The sequence below is a fragment of the Schistocerca piceifrons genome, chromosome 3 (genome assembly GCF_021461385.2).
Source record: "Schistocerca piceifrons isolate TAMUIC-IGC-003096 chromosome 3, iqSchPice1.1, whole genome shotgun sequence".
In the NCBI taxonomy this organism is placed as follows: domain Eukaryota; kingdom Metazoa; phylum Arthropoda; class Insecta; order Orthoptera; family Acrididae; genus Schistocerca; species Schistocerca piceifrons.
In genome coordinates, this window is record NC_060140.1 from 610,078,607 (window position 1) to 610,100,929 (window position 22,323).

Sequence of the window (22,323 nt, forward strand, 5' to 3'; positions counted from 1 at the left end):
GGGTGCAGATCGCTCTACGCTCCTGCAGGTCTACAGAGCCTTTGTTCAATCCCTCCTTGACTACGGGAGTGTGGTTTATGGTTCGGCGGCACCCTCAGTGTTGCATTTACATGACCCAGTGCACCACTGTGACATTTGACTAGTGATGGGAGCATTTAGAACGAGTTCGGTGACCAGTGTCCTGACGGAGGCCAGAGTCCCTCCATTGAAGGTTAGGCGTGCACATCTGAATTACCATCTCCTTTTCTCAACCACGGCGGTCATCTCCTGCATTGGCTGCCCAGGTCAGGGCTTACAATTGCGGCTCGCGTCTGGTCCCTTCTGTCTGATCTGGAGTCTTCCCATTACCACCTCTCTTCGAGGTCCATTCACGTACACCTCCATGGTTTACACCTAGGCCGCAGATTCTTCTGGACCTTTTTCGTGGCCCTAAGGACTCCGTTAACCTTGCAGCTCTCTGCTATCACTTCCTCTCAATTCTCAACATGTACTGGGGCCATGAAGTGGTTTACACCGACAGCTGAATGGCTGATGGTCACGTAGGCTTTGCATATGTTCATGGAGGACATATTGAACAGCACTCCTTGCCAGATAGCTGCAGTGTTTTCACTGCAAAGCTGGCGGCCATTTCTTGTACTCTTGAGCACATCCGCTCATGCCCTGGTGAGTCATTTCTCCTGTGTACTGACTCCTTGAGCAGCCTACAAGCTGTCGACCAGTGCTACCCTTGCCATCATTTGGTAGTGCCCATTCAGGAGTCCATCTATGTCCTGGAACAGTCCCTTCATTCAGTGGTGTTCGTGTGGGCCCCTGGACACATCAGAATCCCAGGCAACGAACTTGCCAACAGGCTGGCCAAACAGGCTGCGCAGAAACTGCTCCTGGAGATGGGCATCTCCGAAATTGACCTTCATTGTGTCTTACGCCGCAGAGTTTTTCGGCTTTGGGAGATGGAATGGCATAACAGTACATAGAGGTAACTACACATCATTAAGGAGACTATGAATGTGTGGAAGTCTTCCATGTGGTCCTCTCGCTGGGGATCAGTTGTCCTCTGCCGGCTCCGCATTGGCCGTACGTGGCTAACGCGTGGTTACCTCCTCCGTTGCGAAGACCAACCTTGGTGTAACTGTGGCTCGCAAATGACAGTCATGTACCTCTTGCTGGACTGCCCACTTTTAGTTGCTCTGCTGCAGACTTTTAACTTTCCCAGCACCGTACCTTTGGTGTTGGGCGACAATGCCTCAACAGGAGCTTTAGTTTTACGTTTTATATGTGAGGGTGGGTTTTATCATTTGATCTAAGTTTTAGCGCGTGCCCTTTGTCCTCTGTGTCTTCCACCCTAGTGCTTTTAGGTTGGAGGTTTTAATGTGTCGCAGAGTGGCTGGATTCTCATTTTTATTCTCATGGTCAGCCAGCCATGGTAATTTGCTCTCTTGTTTTGATCTCTTCTGCATGTTTCTTGCATCTCTCTGTGGTTTTCTTGTCCAAATTTTTCCATTTTAGTGTTTGTTGTCCTTCTGTCATTCTTCTGGGTTTCTCCTTTCATCCTGCTGTATTTTGTATGTCTCGATTATTGTACTCCCACCCTTGTGGAATTATTTTAATCGGGATGAGGGACTGATGACCTAGCAATTTGGTTCCTCCCTCCCTCTTTTAAACAGACCAACCAACCAACCAACCAAATAGGTACCCCACTCCTTCAATTATAGTTGGTGGTGACTCAAATCACCCTCAATAAGCTGAAAAAATTATATGTTTAAAGCTGGTGGTAGGCATGAAAGTCATCTGAAATTGTACTGAATGCTGTCCCAGAAAATTATTTTGTGTAATTAGTTCATGAGCTCACTTGAAGCGTAAATGGTTGCGAAAGCATACTGGACCTCCTGGCAACAAATAATCCTGGACTAGTAGGGAGTATCACGACGAATACGGGGATTATCAACCACAAGACAGTTGCTGCTAGGCTGAATACCATAACATCCACAACCATCAGACAGAAACGCAAAGTACATCTATTTAAAAAAGCTGATAAAAATGCACTTAAGGCCTTTTTGAGAGACAGTGTCCACTCCTTTCGACCTGATCGCTTAAGCGTAGAAAAGGTGTGGAATGATTTCAAAGAGATATTATCAACGACATTAGAGATATATACCACATAAATTAATAAGTGATGGTACTGACCGCCCCCCCGCCCCCCCCCCCCATGGTACACAAAACAGGTCAAGTTGCTGTTGCTGAAGCAACAAGAAAAGCATGCCAAATTTAAAAGAATGCAAATCCCCAAGATTGGCAAAGTTTTGCAGAAGTTCAAAATATAGCATGTACCTCAATGCGAGATGCTTTCAATAATTTCCACATTGATACTCTGTCTCGGAATCTGGCAGAAAACCCAAAGAAATTCTGGTCATACATAAAGCACACCAGCGGCAAGACTGAATCAATACCGTCACTGCGCTATAACAACGGCGAAGTCACTGATGACAGTAACACTAAAGCAGAGTTATTAAACATGGTTTTCCGAAACTCCTTCACCAAAGAGCTAGGCAGTTTAAATCACATAATAAAGGCAAGGCCTCCGGTCCAGATTGTATACCAGTCAGGTTCCTTTCAGAGTATGCTGATGCGATAGCTCCATATTTAGTAATTATATACAACCACTCGCTCACAGAAAGTTCCGTACCTAAAGACTGGAAAACTGCTCAAGTCACACCAATACCCAAAACGGGAAATAGGAGTAATCTGCTGAATTACAGGTCCATATCACTAACGTCGATTTGCAGTAAGGTTTTCGAACATATACTGTGTTCGAAAATTATGAATTACCTCGAAGAAAAGATTTATTGACATATAGTCAGCACGGATTCAGAAGACATTGTTCTTGTGAAACTCAGCTAGCTCTTCACACTCATGAAGTAATGAGTGCTATTGACAGGGGATGTCAAATTGATTCCATATTTTTAGATTCCCAGAAGGCTTTAGACACTGTTCCTCAAAAGTGTCTTCTAACCAAACTGCGTGCCTATGGGATATCACCTCAGGTGTACGACTAGATTCATGATTTCCTGTCAGAAAGGTCACAGCTCATAGTAATAGATGGAAAGTCATAGAGTTCCCCAAGGATGTGTTATAGGCCCTCTATTGTTCCTGATCTGTATTAACGACATAGGAGACATTCTGATTAGCCATCTTAGATTGTTTGCAGATGATGCTGTCATTTACCGTCTTGTAAAGTCATCAGATGACCAAGTCGAATTGCAAAATGATTTAGATACGATATCTGTATGGTGCGAAAAGTGACAATTGACCCTGAATAAATAAAAGTGTGAAGTTATTCACATGAGTACTATAAGAAATCCGCTAAATTTCGATTACGTGATAAGTCAAACAAATTTTAAGGCTGTAAATTCAACTATATACTTAGGGATAACAATTACAAATAACATGAATTGGAATGATCACATGGGTAGTATTGTGGGTAGAGCAAACCAAAGACTGTGATTCATTGCCAGAACATTTAGAAGGTGCAACAGGTCTACTAAAGAAACTGCTTAACCACACTTGTCCACCCTATTCTGGAGTATTGCTGTGTGGTGAGGGATCTGCGTCAGGTGGGACTGATGGATGACTTCGAAAAAGTACAAAGAAGGGCGGCTCATTTTGTGTTATCGCGAAATAGGGATACAGTGCCACAGACATGATATGTGAATTGGAGTGGCAATCATTAAAACAAAGGCATTTTTTGTTGCGACAGTTTCTTCTCCTGAAACTTCAATCACCAGTTTTCTCCTCCGATTGTGAAAACTTTCTGTTGGCACCCACCTACAGAGGGAGAAATGATCACGATAAAATAAGAGAAATCAGGGCTTGCACAGAAAAATTTAAGTGCTTGTTTTTCTTGCGTGCCGCTCAAGAGTGGAATGGTAGAGACACAGCTTGAATGTGGTTCATTGAACCCTCTGCCAGGCACTTTATTGTGAATAGCAGAGTAATCATGTAGATGTAGATACTCAGGTGTTGACTTGAGGTTGGAAACTGTTGTTGAATGTTGTGACTGATGTGTAAGACTCAGATGTTTTAAGTCTGCCCTATTATTGCAATGTTATATGATTCTTATTGTCATTCTTATTTCTCTGTTTGGTTGACTTGTTGACTTGAGGTTGGAAACTGTTGTTGAATGTTGTGACTGATGTGTAAGACTCAGATGTTTTAAGTCTGCCCTATTATTGCAATGTTATATGATTCTTATTGTCATTCTTATTTCTCTGTTTGGTACTATCTGTCACCGTCTACAGTCGTACTTTGCAAGTCACCATATGCTGCATGGTGGAGAACACTTAGGGCTAATGCTGGCCGTACCCTTCCTTTTCCACTGACAAATTGAGCAAGGGAGCTTAAAAGACCTTCTATGTGCCCCCGCACAAGACATAATTTGTCTTGTCTTGTCCTGTCTGTCCCGTCCTGTCCCGTCCCGTCCTGTCCTGTCCCGTCCTGTCCCGTCTTCACTGTCATGCGAGTTGTACATTAGTGGCCTGCATTAACATAATTGTTTGTACTTTTAGAGCAGGCTGCCATTCATCACACTCGTTAGAAATTCTATCCAAGTCATTCTGTATCCTTCTGCAGCCACTTAGTGTGTGTAGAGAACAAAACTGCCCTACCACACTTCCTGTGGCACTCCTGACATTACCCCTTTTCTGACGAACACCTACCATTCAAGGCAACATAGTGGGTTCTATTACAAAGGACGTTTAAAAAGTTTTGCACAGTTGTCTCTAATTTTTTTATTTTTTGCAGTAGGAGAATGAAATCCTTTGTGAATATACTTGGAACATTTAGCTATACATTGAGTCTACTCAATGTAGCCTCCATCAGCTGTGACGCATCTGGACCAATGTTCTTTCCATGATGCAAATGCTCTTTGGTAAAATTCTGGGGAATGACTTTTACACCATCGCTTGATACAGGAAATAAGGTCTTTCTCACTATCGAATGTTTTATCGTGCATGTGGCCCTCCAGACGACCAAAGAGGTAAAAAGTCAGATGGAGCCAAGTCCGGACTGTAGGGAGGATGAGGAACAATTTTTCAACCTGTTCTCCTGATTTTCTCCTGCATCATAAGGGCTGTATGGAGTTTGGAAATGTCATGGTGTAGTCTGATGAAGTGACCCTGCAGCTGTGGTCTGTGGGTCTTGATGGCATGTCGCAGCTTGTTCAGTGACAAACAGTAATGGTCCCAGTTAATTGTGGACTCAGGTTCCAAAAAGTCAATGAAAACATCACACTGATCCCAGAAGAAGGAGGCCATCACCTTTTGACCTGCTGTTTGTGAAAGCCGTGGTTTCTTCTTCCGAGGGGAACCCGGATTACACCACTCCATGGATTGGATTTTGCTCTCAGGTTCAGACAGAAACAACCTTGTTTCATCCCGGGTAACGACGCCTTCAAAACACTGTTTTCACTCTTCAGTAAAGGTCTTCATGAGACCCTCACACACATTCTTTCTCATCGTTTTCATTCCTCTTGTCAGTAATCGAGGCACCCAACGCGCACAGATTTTTCTGTACCCTAGTGACTATATCAGTGATACCACACTACCCAATGACAAACAAGTCATTTGAGCAAGCTGTTGTGTCGTCACACTTTTTTTTTTAAAAAAAAATCTGTGGGCTCCTTATTCACATCACTCACTGCTGGCGATGGTCTACCGCACTGTGGATTGTCCAGTAGAGAGAAATCACCTTTTTTTTAAACATCTGCAACCACCACTGGATACTGTTGTGAACCACTGTGCTCTGGGAGCAAATTCCTGTGAGTCAATGTGACAGAGTTATTGCCGGTCTTGGAGAGGAACTCCATCACTGACTGTTGTCGCAACCTGACATCTACTTTATGGTCCATTATGGCTCACCTGTAAATAAGAGAAAATACTTTCGTATACCAACTTATAGCTAAATGTTCCAAGTATGTTCACAAAAAATTTCATTCTCCTTCTGTAAAAAATAAAAAAAAATAGAAGACTGTGCAAAACTTTTTGAACAGCCTTTGTACTTAAGAAGATTGCAAGCCACTCAGATGTTTGGGAATCTGTTCCATCTGCTCACACCTTTGTTAACTCTGAAGCCAGACCCCGTGTCAAAAAAGTTGCTATACATGTGTTTTGACCTTGTAAATTATGATGTATCTGAAAGTTGAAATAACAAATGATGTGTGTATGTGACATTATCGGTACAGATATTCATATCCACAGCCAGAAATGTAAGATTTTCCTTCTAAGTGAAAACTTTTAATGTGATCAATTTTCTTTCTCATGAGGTGGAATAGTTAAGTTATCGATGCCTCTCCCAAGTGTCCCAATAATGCTAAGAGAATGTCATCCACTCCAGGGGCCTTGTTTCCAGTTAGGCTGTTCTTCTCACGGTGTTGTATCCCGTATCTATTCTCCAGATGGGGGCACTATTGTACCTCCAGAATATTATACCCAAGAGGATCCCATCATCATTAAGCCATTCAGTAGAGCTGAATGCTCTAAAGGGAGTAGAATCGCTGCTGTTTTTTCCCCTTGATTTCAGCTATTTGCAGTACCAGCACAGTAAAGTCAATTTTTGCTAATGTTACAAGGCCACATCAGTCATTTGTGGAGACTGTTGTTCTTGCAACAACCCAAAAGCCTGCTGCACTTCTTCTGAAGCTGCATGTTAGTTTGGCCTCTCTGGATATCCCTCCATTGTGGCTGCATCTACAGTACTGGTGTCTGCAGCATTGAAGTGCGCAAGCCACCCCATTTCAGCCAATCTATGGTTCATTATAATCAATCTGTAATGCTGTGTGGCTATATGGCATTATATTTGGGGATGTCATGTGGCATTATACCTTGGGCGAATTAGACAAGTTAAGCTTTTCACTTGTGGTGCGAATTCAACCATCTTGTGGTATGACAGCAGAACAGCCTCTATAAAAATAGACATGCTGAGTGTGCTGCATGATGCTACCTGCTTTTGGGACTGAGATGACAGACACTAATTCTCCCCCCCCCCCCCCCCCCCCAAAAAAAATAAAAACACCTTTTACAAGATGATGTCCCCAGCAGTGGGTTCAACTTGAAACTATCTACACTGTGATGTGGGCTAAGATTCCAGGTACCACATCCTGCAGCTATTCCGCCTGGTGGGTCCTCGTTCGTGAGTGATTGATGAAAAAAATTTCAGAATTTTGTGTGATGCTCAGTAGCATTAAAAAAGTAGAACATATTGACAGGTTGCATGGTGTAATGAATATGTTGAGGCCTTCACATGCAGAAGGTTGAGAGTTCAAGTCTTGTCAGCTACTTTAATTTTTTATTGTTTTTGAATCTTTATCAAAATTATTTTTCTTATTTTTATTCAGTTAATCAGCTTAGTGCCCTTTGCTTCCCTCGTGTAGACTGTATGACCTGCAAAGATTTTTTTGCTTTTATTTCATCAAATTTTTAAATTGTTCACAAATTCCAGCACTTTCTAAGCTTTTCACACTAATTAAGACCATATAACTATGATCTTGTCCGAATGACAACAAAGTGCTTCTGGTAACTAGAGTCCAAAGTTTTTGTTAATCGTGCCTTTCATGTTCTTAAGGACATATTTCCATAGCAACTTTCATCCCCTAACAAATATTTCTTTATATCTGACTGAGAAATGAAATACCAATTTTAAAAAAACTTAGCTTTAAAATTTTTGAATGTAACAAAATATTGACTTAAAAATTTTCATCCCTATTGCACTCTCTTAGGGGTTGAATTTCCAAAAACACTGAAACATGTATTTTTTTCTACTTCTAACCGAGAAGTCAAATACCAATGTTCAGAGATGTAGCTTTAAAAGTACTTCAGTAGTTCTTTAATAATGATATATTTTCCAAAAAAAGATTTCACCCACTTTTTCACCCCCGGAGATTAAATTTCCAAAAATGCTGAAACACACATTTCTTTAAGGTTTCAGGAACTACTGCAACCAATTGCTGTCTTTTCTTCAATTTTTATTTATTCATGACTGGTTTCGAATCACCTGGCGCTTCATCATCAGATGATACAATTTAGTTTGGAATATTATGGGGGTCATACATCTGTGGAAAATACAGAGATGAAAAAGTGAGCATTGTATGTGGAAAGAATATTACGATTGTAAGATTAATTTGATGGTCTTACTCACTGTTTTTATTCTTGTGGCAAGCACTGCTCTGGAGAACATAATGTGTGCTTACATAGGAGCCTATTTCTTTATTTCTGACTGAGAAACCAAATACCCAATTTTTGTAGGACTAGCTTCAAAATTGCCTTAATAGTGACATTTTTCAAAAAAAATCATCTCTTATCCCTGCCCCCCCCCCCCCCCCCACTCCTCCATAGGGTTAGACTTTCAAAAAAGCCCTACAATACTAGATCTACTCATCAAAATTTAAAGTTTCTGTCCTTAGCAGTTTGGGTGGATGATGATGAGTTTAATCATCATACCAACTTCTCCATTTGTCCTCATTTTTCTTCCTATCATTCTTTTTTTGCTTGAAATCTTTGTTCTTGTGATTTTAATTAATTTTGTCTTTCATGTTTTAACTGATAAATTGGCCTTTTCAAATATTTCAGTATTATGATAGGTAAATATAATTAAATTCCCATTCACAATCATTCTGAGTCGAAAAAGAATGAATAAAGAAAAAACTGAGAACAGCTAAAAAAAGTTCAAACAATGATAAAATTGATGTGACAAATCAGTAGAGATAAAAACATACATTTAAACCAATTAATTGAATAAAAATAATGATTAGTCATTTCAATAAAGAGTTAAAACTGAAAAATTTAAAGCACCTGTCGTGATTTCAACCCATGATATTCTTCATTACACTACACAACCTGTTTACAAAATACTTCTTTTTACCACTATTTGAGTGTCATGCAAAGTTTTTTGCATCAATTACTCACAAAGGAGGGCCCACCAGAGTGAATGGCCGTAGGGTGTGGTACCGCGGATCTTAACCTACATCACCATCTTGACTGTTCAAGAAAATTGATCCCACTGCTGTGGACTTCTCTGTGTTAGCAGTCAAATGGACTATTGGACAGTAAAAACACCCAGTCAGCTATGATGGTCCTCATGGTCTGAACATCAGAATTAAAAGCTGCTTTCTTACATTGGACGCATAAAGTATTTTAAATGCTATTATTACTATAATGTATTAAAAAGAAGTAGTTGTGAGGTGGTTTCATCATTCTGTGTCTGTAATATGTAGCAGGGTTCTTAAAACCAGTTAAGAGATGTCTTAACAGAGCATTGCTTGTAGAAACATCCATTTCACAGCAAGCTATGAACCTCCAGAATCAAAACAACAAGAAAATACCCTTTGTAGTAGAAATTCATCCCACTGTTTTTTTACAGTCAATGTGCAGTAACATGTAATGACAGTTGCACCCTGGCACAATAGAGTTTCATTGGATGTGGGCATATGAAGAGAAGATTGAGGGTCTTAAAATAATTAAAGAGGTAAATGGTGTTTGAGAAAAAAAGGCAGCATTTAGTTAGACAACTTAAGTACAGATTATAATGCTGGGTTCATTAGATGAAAACTGGAACCAATTTCATTGCCCACCATCTACTGAAAACATTGCAAACTTTTGGGTTATTTGTGAACATGCAGTGCTGTATATAATGAGTGCCTGATAATCTTTCAGAAAGATTTGAACAAGTAAATAGTGGCATTAGGTGATAAGTTTTATGTATGACTTTGTTTAATGTGGCAACGAATAGTATTGTCAAACAATAGTGAGTTGGTAGGAGTGGACAAATAGCACTGTTCTTCCAAGTTTTCACCAGAGAACAGTGTTTGTTCATTGTATCATTCCAGTTACCTTTATGGCCATTGTTTATTGAAAATTGTGAACATTGGTAAATTTTAAAAATTTAGGCAGGTATCTGAGTCTGATGTCTGATGAGAGGCTTCCATAAATTGTCCACACAGTAGATTTTCTGAGAGGCTTCCATAAACTGGCCACTCAAGAGATTTTAGTGATTTGCCATGGATAATTCCGGTAGGATTCTTGAACATCTACAGTCCCTACCTGGGCATTAGTGGAGGCACAACCTTCAGACTGTTACGTGCAACTCTGGGAACTGGTGATTGAGCTTTGCAGTGGGTATACACATGGGTAGATTTCTCTAACAAGACTTACGAAGTCCTTGAGCTTTCAGCGAGCTGGTGGCTGACATGCTACTTATGCAGAACATCACACTCATGTTGGCTACCCTGCAATCTTTCTCACATGATTTTAAAGAAACTATTCAGTAAAAAAATATTTTTACATTATTTATAACTTTACATGTCAGCTTCATGATGAAGTGACTATAATTTCGTTCATGGTCACAGTTTTTGTGATATTCTGCATATAAGTAACACATTGCATGAAATTGGAATGCATTGCAATGAAAAATAGGTGTTGCCAGTGCTTGATATAACACAATGGTGCAAACGAAAAAAAAATCACGAATTTTGAGATGCAGTACAATAGCACTGTGATTGAAGTGATGTGAAAGAAACATATTCACACTTTTAAATTTTCAGAAAAGTGTTAAAACAACATTTTAAGAAGTCCAAATTTTGAAGACACCCCCTGGAATGTTTTAGTAATGGAATCTCCCCCCCCCCCCCTGCCCTCTCTCTCTCTCTCTCTCTCTCTCTCTCTCTCTCTCTCTCTCTCTCTCTCTCTCTCTCTCTCTCTTCCTCTTCCTTATTATACCATATATTGCTACTTGGCATTGCTTTGTAGCAAGATAAGTGAAGAAATTATGCATTTATTTTTACACTGAGATTAACTTTTCCATAAGATAGTGACTTGATTTGCCCTCAATTCCTCGTTTAATAAACCACTGCTTCAGGGTTATGCCACAATTGCAAATGCATTAGGATGTTGGCGAGGTGACATTGTGAAAACTCCGCTTTGTTTTGCCAAAAGAAGCAAATTTTAACATTGCAGCAAGAGAAATGTAGGTGATACTCGAAATTTACCACCTACTAATGAGTGGTTTTCAGGTTACAGCAAGTTTGTTGCCATAAGTATAGTGAAGGGGGTGGACCAGTGACCACATCAAAAAACTTACACAATTGCACTGTGTAATAACTTGTTTGTGAAAATTGACACATGAATATTACACAAACAAGAAAGTAAAATACAAGGTGTACAAAGAGACGGAATTGCCCTTCTCAATTATTACTGAATTAGGTACTTCATCACACACATTTCGCCTTTGACGCACATTTTCCCAAAATTAATTCTGTTCCATCTCAATGTGATATGTGTCATAAATTTTTTTGATGTGTCTTTCTCCCTTTGAGGGGCAATCAGGTGAAAATGGAACACCTGCCACAATGGGACCATGGAATGATTCCTTTCAGAAGTAATCATCACATGTGTTAAGACATCTATCCCACTTGGAGATGAGACAGTCATTCCTTGTTCTGTAGAATGTGGTCAGTCACTGACAGATTCACAACACCACCCATTCTTGCACTTCGTCTGACTGAAACTGATGTCCATGCATGTCTTTCTTCAGGCCACCAAAGATGTTATAATCACACAGTTGAAAGGTCTGGGCTGGACAGAGGATGTTGCAGTATTTCCCAATAAAATCGCTGAAGCATAATGTTATCCAGTTGACTGTGTGGGGGTGAGCATTATCATGCAATAGGAGGATGATTCTATCTGACAGTGTTCAGACAGCCTGAGTTTAAATGGCAGACCTAACACTGGGAATAGCTCAGATCTCCCCCATCAAAAACGCCATAGCTGTTCAGACAAGTTCCGGTAAGGTCATAATTACCTACTCCTTCAACTGTAGGGTCTGTCTGCTTGTCAAGTTCCTCGAGCACAGACAGTGAAAGCATAGCGCTTTGAAGGTACTTGGCAGAAACTGCCATGCACTATAAAGCCAAAGTGCCCAGGAATGCTGTCAGACATAATCATCCTGTTACCCAATAATATCCACCCTCACACTATCAATTGGTCGAAGGCTACATTTCAGTGATTTGGTTGGGAAACACTGTGACATCCTCTGTACAGTTTGAATCTTTTACTGTGTGTTAAAATTTTTGGCGACCTAAAGAAAGGCATATGTGGATGTCAGTTTGTCAGATGAGGATATGCAAGAGTGGGAGCAATTGTGGACCTGTCAAGGGCTGAACATGTTCTATGAAAAAGTAATTGATCATTGTTTCAAAGTGGGGTATATATTGTAAGGCATGCTGTGAGTACTTTTGAATAGAAACGTCTCACGGTCCTGTGTGACAGGTGTCCAGTTTTTATTTCATTGCCCCTTCTATGTAAGTGAATAAGTAGAAGATTTTAAAAGATTTAACGGGAGGCTAATTCATCCTGGTTTTTTGTGATCAGCCACTCACATTACTTGGTGAATTTCAATAAATACATTTTTACATGTGTTTTAATAAGAGTATATAAAATGCTATAGAGTTAATTTTATATATTGTTTGCTCCTTCATGAATGTGAATGTTGGAGGTATTGGGATGTAGCAGATAAAACTGTAATTGGGAATTATTCTGCTTAGTATATAGTTTTAAATATTTTAACCACATTTGTTGTAAAATATGTGAATAACTGGGCTCGTGAACTTAGTGCTGAGTGCATATATCGGAACACTATAACAGTACTGCCTGCAGTGTTAAGGAACTGGTGGAAATAAGCAAAGTGAGGCCATGTGTTAACTTTTCACATCCAGCCAACATTTACTTTACCCCACGTTTTCCTCTCTTATCATTTTGTAATACAGGTATCCAATGGGCTGTAGTAATGCAGCTTTTTTCACTGCATAGATAAAAATATAAATACCTTATTGAAAAGGAGACAGGTTTATCTTCAGATGTTCAATGTTGTTTGAACACCACCTTCATTGTGATTTTGGTATCTCACAATGGTTGATCCATCCAGCTCTGTTCTGAATGATTGTGCACTTATGTATCTAAACACATCAAAAAAAGTTTTTCATCACCTCAGTTTCGAGGGTTCCAGAACCTGTACAAAAAATTGGAATAGAGATCAACATGAACATCATTTCTGCCCTTTTTATTGCTCATGGAAACCACACATTGCATGTTGTACCTCCACACAGTGAGATCTTCAGAGGTGGTGGACCAGATTGCTGTGCACACCGGTATCTGTAATACCCAGCAGCACGTCCTCTTGCATTGATGCATGCCTGTATTCATCATGGCATACTATCCACAAGTTCATCAAAGCACTGGTGATCCAGATTGTCCCACTCCTCAACGGTGATTCAGCGTAGATCCCTCAGAGTGGTTGGTGGGTCACGTCGTCCATAAACAGCCCTTTTCAGTCTATCCCAGGCAGGTCCGATAGGGTTCATATCTGGAGAACATGCTGACCACTCTAGTTTAATGATGTTGCTATCCTGAAAGAAGTCATTCACAAGATGTGCACAATGGGAAGAGTGCCTCACCAATATGCTACCAATATGGTTGCACTATTGGTCGGAGGATGGCATTCATGTATCGTACTGCCATCATGGTGCCTTCCATGACCACCAGTGGCATATGTTGGCCCCACATAATGCCACCCCAAAACAGCAGAGAACCTCCACCTTTCTGCACTAACTGGACAGTGTGTCTAAGGCATTCAGCCTGACCGGCTTGCCTCCAAACATGTCTCCGACAATTGTCTGGTTGAAGGCATATGCGACACTCATCGGTGAAGGGAACGTGATGCCAATACTGAGTGGTCCATTCGGCATGTTGTTGGGCCCATCTGTACCGAACTGCATGGTGTCGTTGCAAAGATGGACCTCGCTGTGGACGTCGGGAGTGAAGTTGCTTATCGTGCAGCCTATTGCCACAGTTTGAGTCATAACATGACATCCTGTGGCTGCACGAAAAGCAGTATTCCACATGATGCCGTTGTTGTCAGGGTTCCTCCGAGCCATAATCCGTAGGTAATGATCATCCACTGCAGTAGTAGCTCTTAGGTGGCCTGAGCGAGGCGTGTCTACGACAGTTCTTGTCTCTGTACCTCCTCCACATCCGAACAACATCGATTTGGTTCACTCCAAGATGCCTGGACACTTCCCTTGTTGACAGCTCTTCCTGACACAAAGTAACAATGCGGATGCGATCAAACTGTGGTATTGACCGTCTAAGCATGGTTGAACAACAGACAACATGAGCCATGTACCTCCTTCCTGGTGGAATGCCTGGAACTGATTGGCAGTCGGACCCCTTCAGTCTAATAGGCTCTGCTCATGATTGTTTATACCTTTGGATGGGTTTAGTGGCATCTCTGAACAGAGGGACTGTATCTGTGATACAATGTCCACAGTCAATGTCTATCGTCAGGAGTTCTGGGTACAGGGTGATACAAAACTTTTTTTGATGTGTATATTTTACTTAATAGAAAGAAGTAAAAGCTGATGAAAAGAATCATTAAGTTTTGTATTAAGTTTTCTATCCATTATATCATTCATATAGAAGTACCACAAAATATGCAATACTTTAGTGTGTTACATATGTGTATAACAATGTTTTTTCCATTGACAGGAAGACTTATGGTTGGTCTTCGGTGGTGGAATTATGTTGATGATGATGGGAAGTCCCACTGGGTTTTTGAAGCAAGAAAGGTGTGTTACAAATATTAGCACTCTTAGTTATTCATCGTTACAAACTTCTTAAAATACTTAGGATACATTTTCATTGGCTTGACACTACGGAGAAAAAAAATGCTATTTTTAACCTTTGTTCACCATAACACTGTGTAGAATTAAGAACTAACTTGATTTGTTAATTTTATGTGATAGAACTTGAAAGTTTCTTGATTACCTTTCCAAATGGTACAGATTACTTTTACATTTTAAGATTTTTAAAATTTTTGTTTAATGCACTGCTATTCCTATTCTTTCTTCGTTTTTCTGCTCCCAGCAACTATTGATAATTCATTAATTATCGATCAGTCAGCAGTTCCAAAACCAGTGAAACATTATTTCATTGATTTAGTTCTTCAGAAGATAAAGGCCCTTCACAGTTGGTCCTCAGTGCTAATTTGATTTTAAAACTCGTATGTGATGACTGTTATATCCAGACAATGAACATAGAACAAAAGATCTTGATTGAGTTCCATAGCTGTGCCATCAGGTTGTTTCAACACAATTCATTTTGTCCCAGCTGTGTCTTGGCACCATCTTCAATCCAAGAGCCTTTGGTATAAAATTAACAAGTAATAAATACTAATGTATGTACAAATTAACATACAAGCCTCAGAAAAGAATAAACTTATCAGGCTTCCAGCAGTGTCAATTACTTATACATCCATAAACATTCAGCTGAGAGAACTTTGGTCCTTAAGTGGAAACTGACTTCTGTGTGAATGCTCTCTCCATCATTATATAGCCGTGGTATCACCTGTGGCATCACTAATTCTCAGTCCATTGTCATGTAAGAAGTTGGTTTCATCCTCTGTTTACTGTGCCTGCATTAACATTTGATGGCTGGTTTCTACTCAGTACAAAACTGCAAGCCACTGTCTTCATTGAAAATGTTATTAGGTATTTTGATCTCTACAGTGTATTTTATTATGCTATCCCAGAAGCTGTTAATCCTTGAGATGTTAGATGTGTTGTTGAATGCAATTCTATGTCCATTTCCCAAAGCACACTCACCTGCAGCCAATTTTGCTGGATAAGGAAGTGTGATACCTCATTCTCAAACCGGTGAAGTTCTGTTTTATGCATGGTCAGCAGAATTTAATACTGTGTGCAGTCAGATCGTAGCACTTCACTGAAAGCTCGTGGGAGTTTCATCACTTGATGCAGCTGGAAGACTGACAAGATTTTATTCAGTCATATCACCACAATGTCACATCACCATGTACTTCTAAGGGAAGGAAATATAGAAACCTTATTAAGAAGGCAAACTGGGAAATTTTTCCTGCCTTACATCTGTGGTACTGTGATCAGAAAACAGTTCCATGATTTGCCATGCTAAGCCATCATATCAACACTGCTACGATCAGGAGAATGTTGCACTGTGCCAACTGCCCCTTTTACTAGAAAGGACACATTACGAAAGGAAACAGCTGGATGGCGATGGCAATAAACTCTTCACTGTCCATCCACAACTGACATTAACTTTTGCCTTAGACTGAGACTGGAGTGACATGGTCACAATAAAACAAGAAATATCATCACAAAATAGGTCCACAGGTAAATAAAAGGGGAAGTTCCATTGACCTTCACAACCACCTACGTAAATCTTCAGAGTGCAACATTATTGACATGATGATAAATCAAATTGATGCTGGTTTTATCTTGCACTTAAGAATGTACTTAACAAAATACCATCACCATGGAGCATCCTTTCCTGCAAAATAAATGGCGTAGAACAAGCAGCCTGCAAGATGTCCATTGAGACTGCTGATGAAATTTGCTGTGAATCAAGTTGTGAATCCTTTCAAAATCCAAACCACTGTCTCCTAACTTGACAAAGCCGTAGATTAAAGCCTACACACATTCAGCAGTGATCCTTTCAGTGTCCTGCCAACTGACAAAGGCAATGCACTGGAATTTTGTAACAAGCTGACTATTAAGCGAAGTTGAAGCTGGAGGAAGACACCAGCCAAAAATTTACCCTTGGCCATGTCTCAAGAATAATGCAGAAGACATTGGAGCTACTCCTGTAACTGTCACTATGAGAAAATGTTAAGAATTACCTTCCTCAAGAACCTAGACTGCCTATGTTTTATGGCCAGCCAAAAACACACAAGATGATTACAGTGATGATTCTATGACTCAGTATTAACTCCACGTGATAGCCAATTTAGAGTGACAAAATATCTTAACAGTGTACTTACTCTACATGATGGCCATTGTGCACATAACATACTGCCAATGTCATCATCTAAATTAAGCATCTACATCTTGAAAGAAGTATATTGTGGTCAGCTTTGATATGCTCACATTATTCATGTATGTTCTCGTGAAAGACTTTATAGTATATTATACCTTAGAGGGTTACTTGTTAGCAAATACACTGAGGTGACAAAAGTCGTGGAGTAGCTATATGCACATATACAGATGGCAGTAGTATCATGTACAGAAGGCATAAAGGGGCAACGCATTGGTGAAGCTGTCGTTGGTATTAAGGTAATTCATGTGAAGAGGTTTCCAACATGATTACGGCCACATGACTGAAATCGATAGACTTTGAACCAGAATGGTAGTTGGAGCTAGACAGATGTGACATTCCATTTCGCAAATTGTTCTGGAATCCAGTATTCCGATATCCACAGTGTCAAATATGTGCTGAGAATAGCAAGTTTTAGGCATTACCTCTCACCTCTGACAGTGCAGTGGCAGACAGCCTTCACTTAATGACAGAGAGAAGTGGCGTTTGTGCCGAGTTGTCAGTGCTAACACACAAGTAACACTGCGTGAAAGAACCACAGAGATCAATGTGGGATGTATGACAAACATATCCATTAGGACAGTGTGTTGAAATTTGGCATTAATGGGCTATGGCAACAGACAGTTGATGCAAGTGCTTTTGCTAACAGCACAACATTGCCTGTAGCACCTCTCCCGGGCTCATGATCATATTGTTTGGACTGCAGACATTGCAAAATCGTGGACTTTTCAGATGACTCTACATTTCAGTTTGGTAAGAGCTGATAGTAAGGTTAGTGTGTGGAACAGACACCATGAGGCCATGGACCAAAGTTGTCAACAACACACTGTGCAAGCTGGTGGTGGCTTCGTAAAGGTGGTGGGCTGTGTTTACATGGAATGGACTTGGGCCTCTGGGCCAACTGAACCAATCATTGACTGGAAATGGTTATGTTCAGCTACTTGGAGACCATCTGCAGCCATTCATGGACTTCAAGTTCCCAAAAAATGATGGAATTTTAGTGCATGACAATGTGCCATGTCACTGGTCCACAAATGTTCACGATTGGATTCAAGAATATTCTGGACAATTCCAGCGAATGATTTGGCTACCCAGATCACACGACATTTGACGTAATTGAGAGGTCAGTTCATGCACAAAATCCTCCACCAGCAACACTTTCGCAGTTATGGGTGGCTGTAGAGGCAGGACAGCTCATGAATTTTGTGGGGGTATTCCAACAATTTGTGGAGTCCATGCCATGTCGAAATGCTGCACTGCACTTAGTGAAAGTAGCTCTTACACGATATTAGGTGGTGTCCCATGATTTTTGCCACTTCATTGTAAATGTGATGCCTTCAACAAAGTTGCAAATTCTGATAGTATAGCAAATTTGAAGCTCACTGGTGTATTAAGGTCATATAATCTTGTAAATATAGTAAGATACCAGACTAACACACACATGCTGCACCAGTAAAGATTATGCTATAATCAGCAGAAATATTGTAGATAATGTAATTTATAGTAGCTTAGATTTTCATTACTCTGTCCACTTTTGTCAGGCAATAGATAAATTCAGCTGTGCCAAAAATATCAAAGGTTCCTCTGCAGAAATAAACTCTAATGTTAATGCCTTCAGACATAAACTAGCAGAGGAGAAATTGGATTCTACATACCAGGTGAAGGGGCCTGACAGCAAATGGAATGAGCTCTTTTCAGCCCTGTTGAGGCATTGACTATTGCTGCCCTGTTAGAGAAACCCGAAAGATAGTTAAGCATTGTCAGAATGGAAGTAATCCTAGACTGAGAATTCCAACAAGTGTGACTAGGCTGAGGCAAATTATACAGTTCTGACAGTTAATTAACTGAGACCTCTGCTTCTATAATCTTACCAGAAGTTCATATAATATTGTCTTTCAGGGCACCAGGTCGGGTTGTTAGCTGTCTCTCACCACATTTTCAACCTTAGGCTGCCCTTGTATAGTGGATTGGCCTGACACTGTAACCTTTTAATTCAGTTATGCTTATATCTTCCTCATTGTTTTAATTCAAAGATGTAGCCTCACTTCCTCATATCATTTTATTGAGCTGACTGTATTACCAGTGTTTTACCACGGCCCTTCAGCTGTTACTTCTTTTATAGCTGCTTTTATACTTCCCTTTGTCTACTTTTTTTTCCAGGTGAATGTACTGAAAGTTAATTTTACTGACCATGTTGTTCCTTTTAGAAGAATTTTATTGGTTTGGTACAGCCAGAGTGAAAGGACTGATGATCCATTGATTTTGCCCCTCAAAGCTATCAATACAGTTATATACCTTGTTGCAAAAATTTGCTGTTGTACTTTGGGTTTTCCTCTAGGTTAGTCCTATTCTCTCCCACCAATTCAGTGTTCCTCATACAGTTCATGAGCACTTGAAGTACAGTGAATGCAGGTTTTCAATTTTCTGTGTGATATCTCTTGGATGGACATAGTTACAATGATTTTGTGAGTGGTATGAGCCACTATGGCCAGTTACGTCTCTCAAAACTAGACCAGTAATGAGTAACCTGTCTTCACTTGTTTCCAATACTGCAAATTAATTCTTTCAAGATTGTAAATTAAGACTGTTCAAGAATCACATAGAGCCTAATATTGTGAAGAAATAAACCTTGCAGCAGAATTATGCTTGGACAAAGAATCTCTGTTTCAGTGCATTTGTTTGCTTTCTTGTAATATCTTAAAAGTAAGCATACGGATTAACCAGATACTTTCAGTCTCTTATCAGCCTACCTCTATCAGTCTCTGTTGATACCATAAGAACCTCTCAGTAAGGTAGTTTTAAAGTGACATTGTATATAATGCCATTACAGTTAGCATTATAGAAGTGAAAAAGATATCATGTACATGTTATAATGTGAATATAATCCAGGTATTGTGGATTGAAATTTACATGTGAACCCTTTTCCCAGGGGAATCTACAGAATAAAGTTAATGCAACAGAAGCACAGATATTTTGGCTGGCCTTAATTCTGTGTCCGCTGTTGTGGAGCATCTTGTTCCTGGTTGCGTTGTTTGGCTTTTCCTTTAAGTGGTTGGTATGTTAACTACTACTTTTAAAAGTTAATTTATTCCATTCTTATCTTCTAATGTATCATGTCCTCTATCCATATTGGAAAATAAGCAGTAATTTTTTTCTCTAGTGCTGAGCTGTATAAGTTCTAATGACCAGTTTTGTTATTTTTGCCAAATGTTAACATAACATGCCACTAACATGATTGAAGGACATGAACAAATTATGTTGCTGTGATGCAAATACTCACTAGGAGAGGGTCTGAAACTTGATTTGCGGTTCAGATTCTCCCTTTTCCCCTCAGCAGAAAATGCATTTCATAACAGTGGAAAAACATATAATATTGTTTTAGTTTTCAAATTTTCTGTTGCTTAGTTGTGTCCTCTCTTTTAACTCCCTGAGGTCCAGGTACATAGAAAAATTTTGTTCCCAAAAAATCAGATATTTTTGCCATTATTTAAAATGTTACCGACACATTTGTGTTTGGTACATTTTAAAGAGTAATACATGCAAAAAATGTATAAGAGTCAGTGTGTTTATATTTCATATTTGTTTCACTTCTTTAATAGTTTACATGTTTTACAATAATGATGAAAGTATAATCATCCTCTAAAAAAATTCATGTTTAATTGGATTTTATACGGAAAAGTCTGTAGCATTCTGGGATACAGAGAGGTATGTTGCAATCAGGGCAATACCACCTTGTTTCTTTGCTGCTTGTTTTGCCAATAAATTGTCTAGTCTTTATGCGAACAAAGCTTGGAAACCTGTATTGGATCTGCATTATCATAAAATTCACCTGTAAAAAGGATGAGATTCAGACAGCAATATTAGTGATGAAAAATTGTAGCAGATGGCATCTTACCTGAATATTGATCTTCTTGAGATTGTTCTCACTCTCATATTGTTCCCTCTGATGCAGAATCATTAATTCTTCATCTTGAGCTTCTGAAAATTCTTGCTCACTTATCAAACGTAGCAGATTTACAACTGCAAAACCTAACAGGTACACTTGAAATGGGCAACAATGCAAGCACATGCAAGCACAAAATGGCTCTATCAGTTGCAACAGAGGCTCTTAAGTTCGCTACTGCTTATTTTAAAGTAATTCTAGAAATTGACAATGGAAACCAGCATCTGACAATGGCAGATAGCAAGATGTTCATGCATAATTCCCATCTGAAACCAGTCCTGTTTTTGAGCAATAGGTGGCTCGCACATCATGAAAATCATGGTCCAAGAGACCAGTACTTATCTTCAGGAGGTGAAATTCGGAGTGCTTCTGACACAGATTTAAAAGTAGAAACAAAAATAGTTAGCTGTGTAACTGTTAGTTTCTCTTCACTCACTGAATAAGAAATGCACAGAACATGGAGCAATTCCAAATAAACTTGGTAAACAGGTAACTTAGTACCAGGAGACAGTTGCCACTGGGTATTACAACTGTAGCGTCCCGGCTTGTTGGAGTAGAGTGAGAAAGCTGTGACATGTAAGCATAATTCTGGAATACCTGGCGTATTATTATTTTTTTTTTTAAATCTGTAGGTACATCAGCAATATAGAAATTACAAATTACTGCTCACCATATAGAGGAGGTGTTGAGTTGTGGGCAGGCATAACAAAAAAGAATGCTAGAAAAAATTCACCAATTGGACAAAGTCCGCCAGAAGTAGAAAATTCATATATTCACATTAGAGCAACTCATATGCACATGGCCACTATCTCTGGGAGTGAAGGCCCCAGTGCAGTGCCTGACATGAACAGCAGTCTTAGCTGGAGTGGGTAATGGGGGTAATTAAGAGGTGGGGGGTTGATAGAGGGAGAGGGAATGCAGGTTAGGAATGGGAAAAGAAGCTAGTGCTGTCGATGGGAGCATGCAGCTATGTGGCGGCTACAGGATAAGGTTACTAGGTGCAGCATTGGGTGGCTGTGCTGGACTTAGGTGCCCCTCCCAGCCTGGCCTGTCAAGTGGCGGCTCGTGTCACTTGGATGCTAAACCAGCCGTGATTCTCTCTCACCATGTCCAGAATGGAAAATATCATCACCATCCCTCTCAAAGTGGTATTCCATCACCATCCCAACCTGTGCAATATTGTTGTCCATCCCTACTCTACCCCTGTTCCCAACCTTGGGCGTCATGACTTATATCCCTGCAATAGACCTAGATGTGAGACCTCTCATACGTCATCTCACTACCACCTACTTCATTCGTGTCATTGGTATCTCCTACTCCGTCAGTGACAGGGCCACCTGTGAAAATAGCCAAATGATCTGCCAACATAGTTGCAACCACTATGCCGCATTGTATGTGGGCATGAATGGCCATTGCCAAACAGTGACCAAGAGGCAG

At 40.0% G+C, this 22,323-nt stretch overlaps 1 protein-coding gene across 3 annotated transcripts in view; it reads left to right on the forward strand.

The window, feature by feature from the left end:
- Window positions 1–22,323, forward strand: part of LOC124789953 (uncharacterized Golgi apparatus membrane protein-like protein CG5021) — a 72,606-nt gene that overhangs the window by 10,556 nt on the left and 39,727 nt on the right. Inside the window, exons 4-5 of one of the 3 annotated variants that reach the window (XM_047257483.1) lie at window positions 14,586–14,665; window positions 19,873–19,998. In XM_047257483.1, the coding sequence (XP_047113439.1) occupies window positions 14,586–14,665; window positions 19,873–19,998 (206 nt within the window). The remainder of the gene's footprint in view (window positions 1–14,585; window positions 14,666–19,872; window positions 19,999–22,323) is intronic. The other 2 variants (XM_047257484.1, XM_047257485.1) reach the window with 2 other exon arrangements.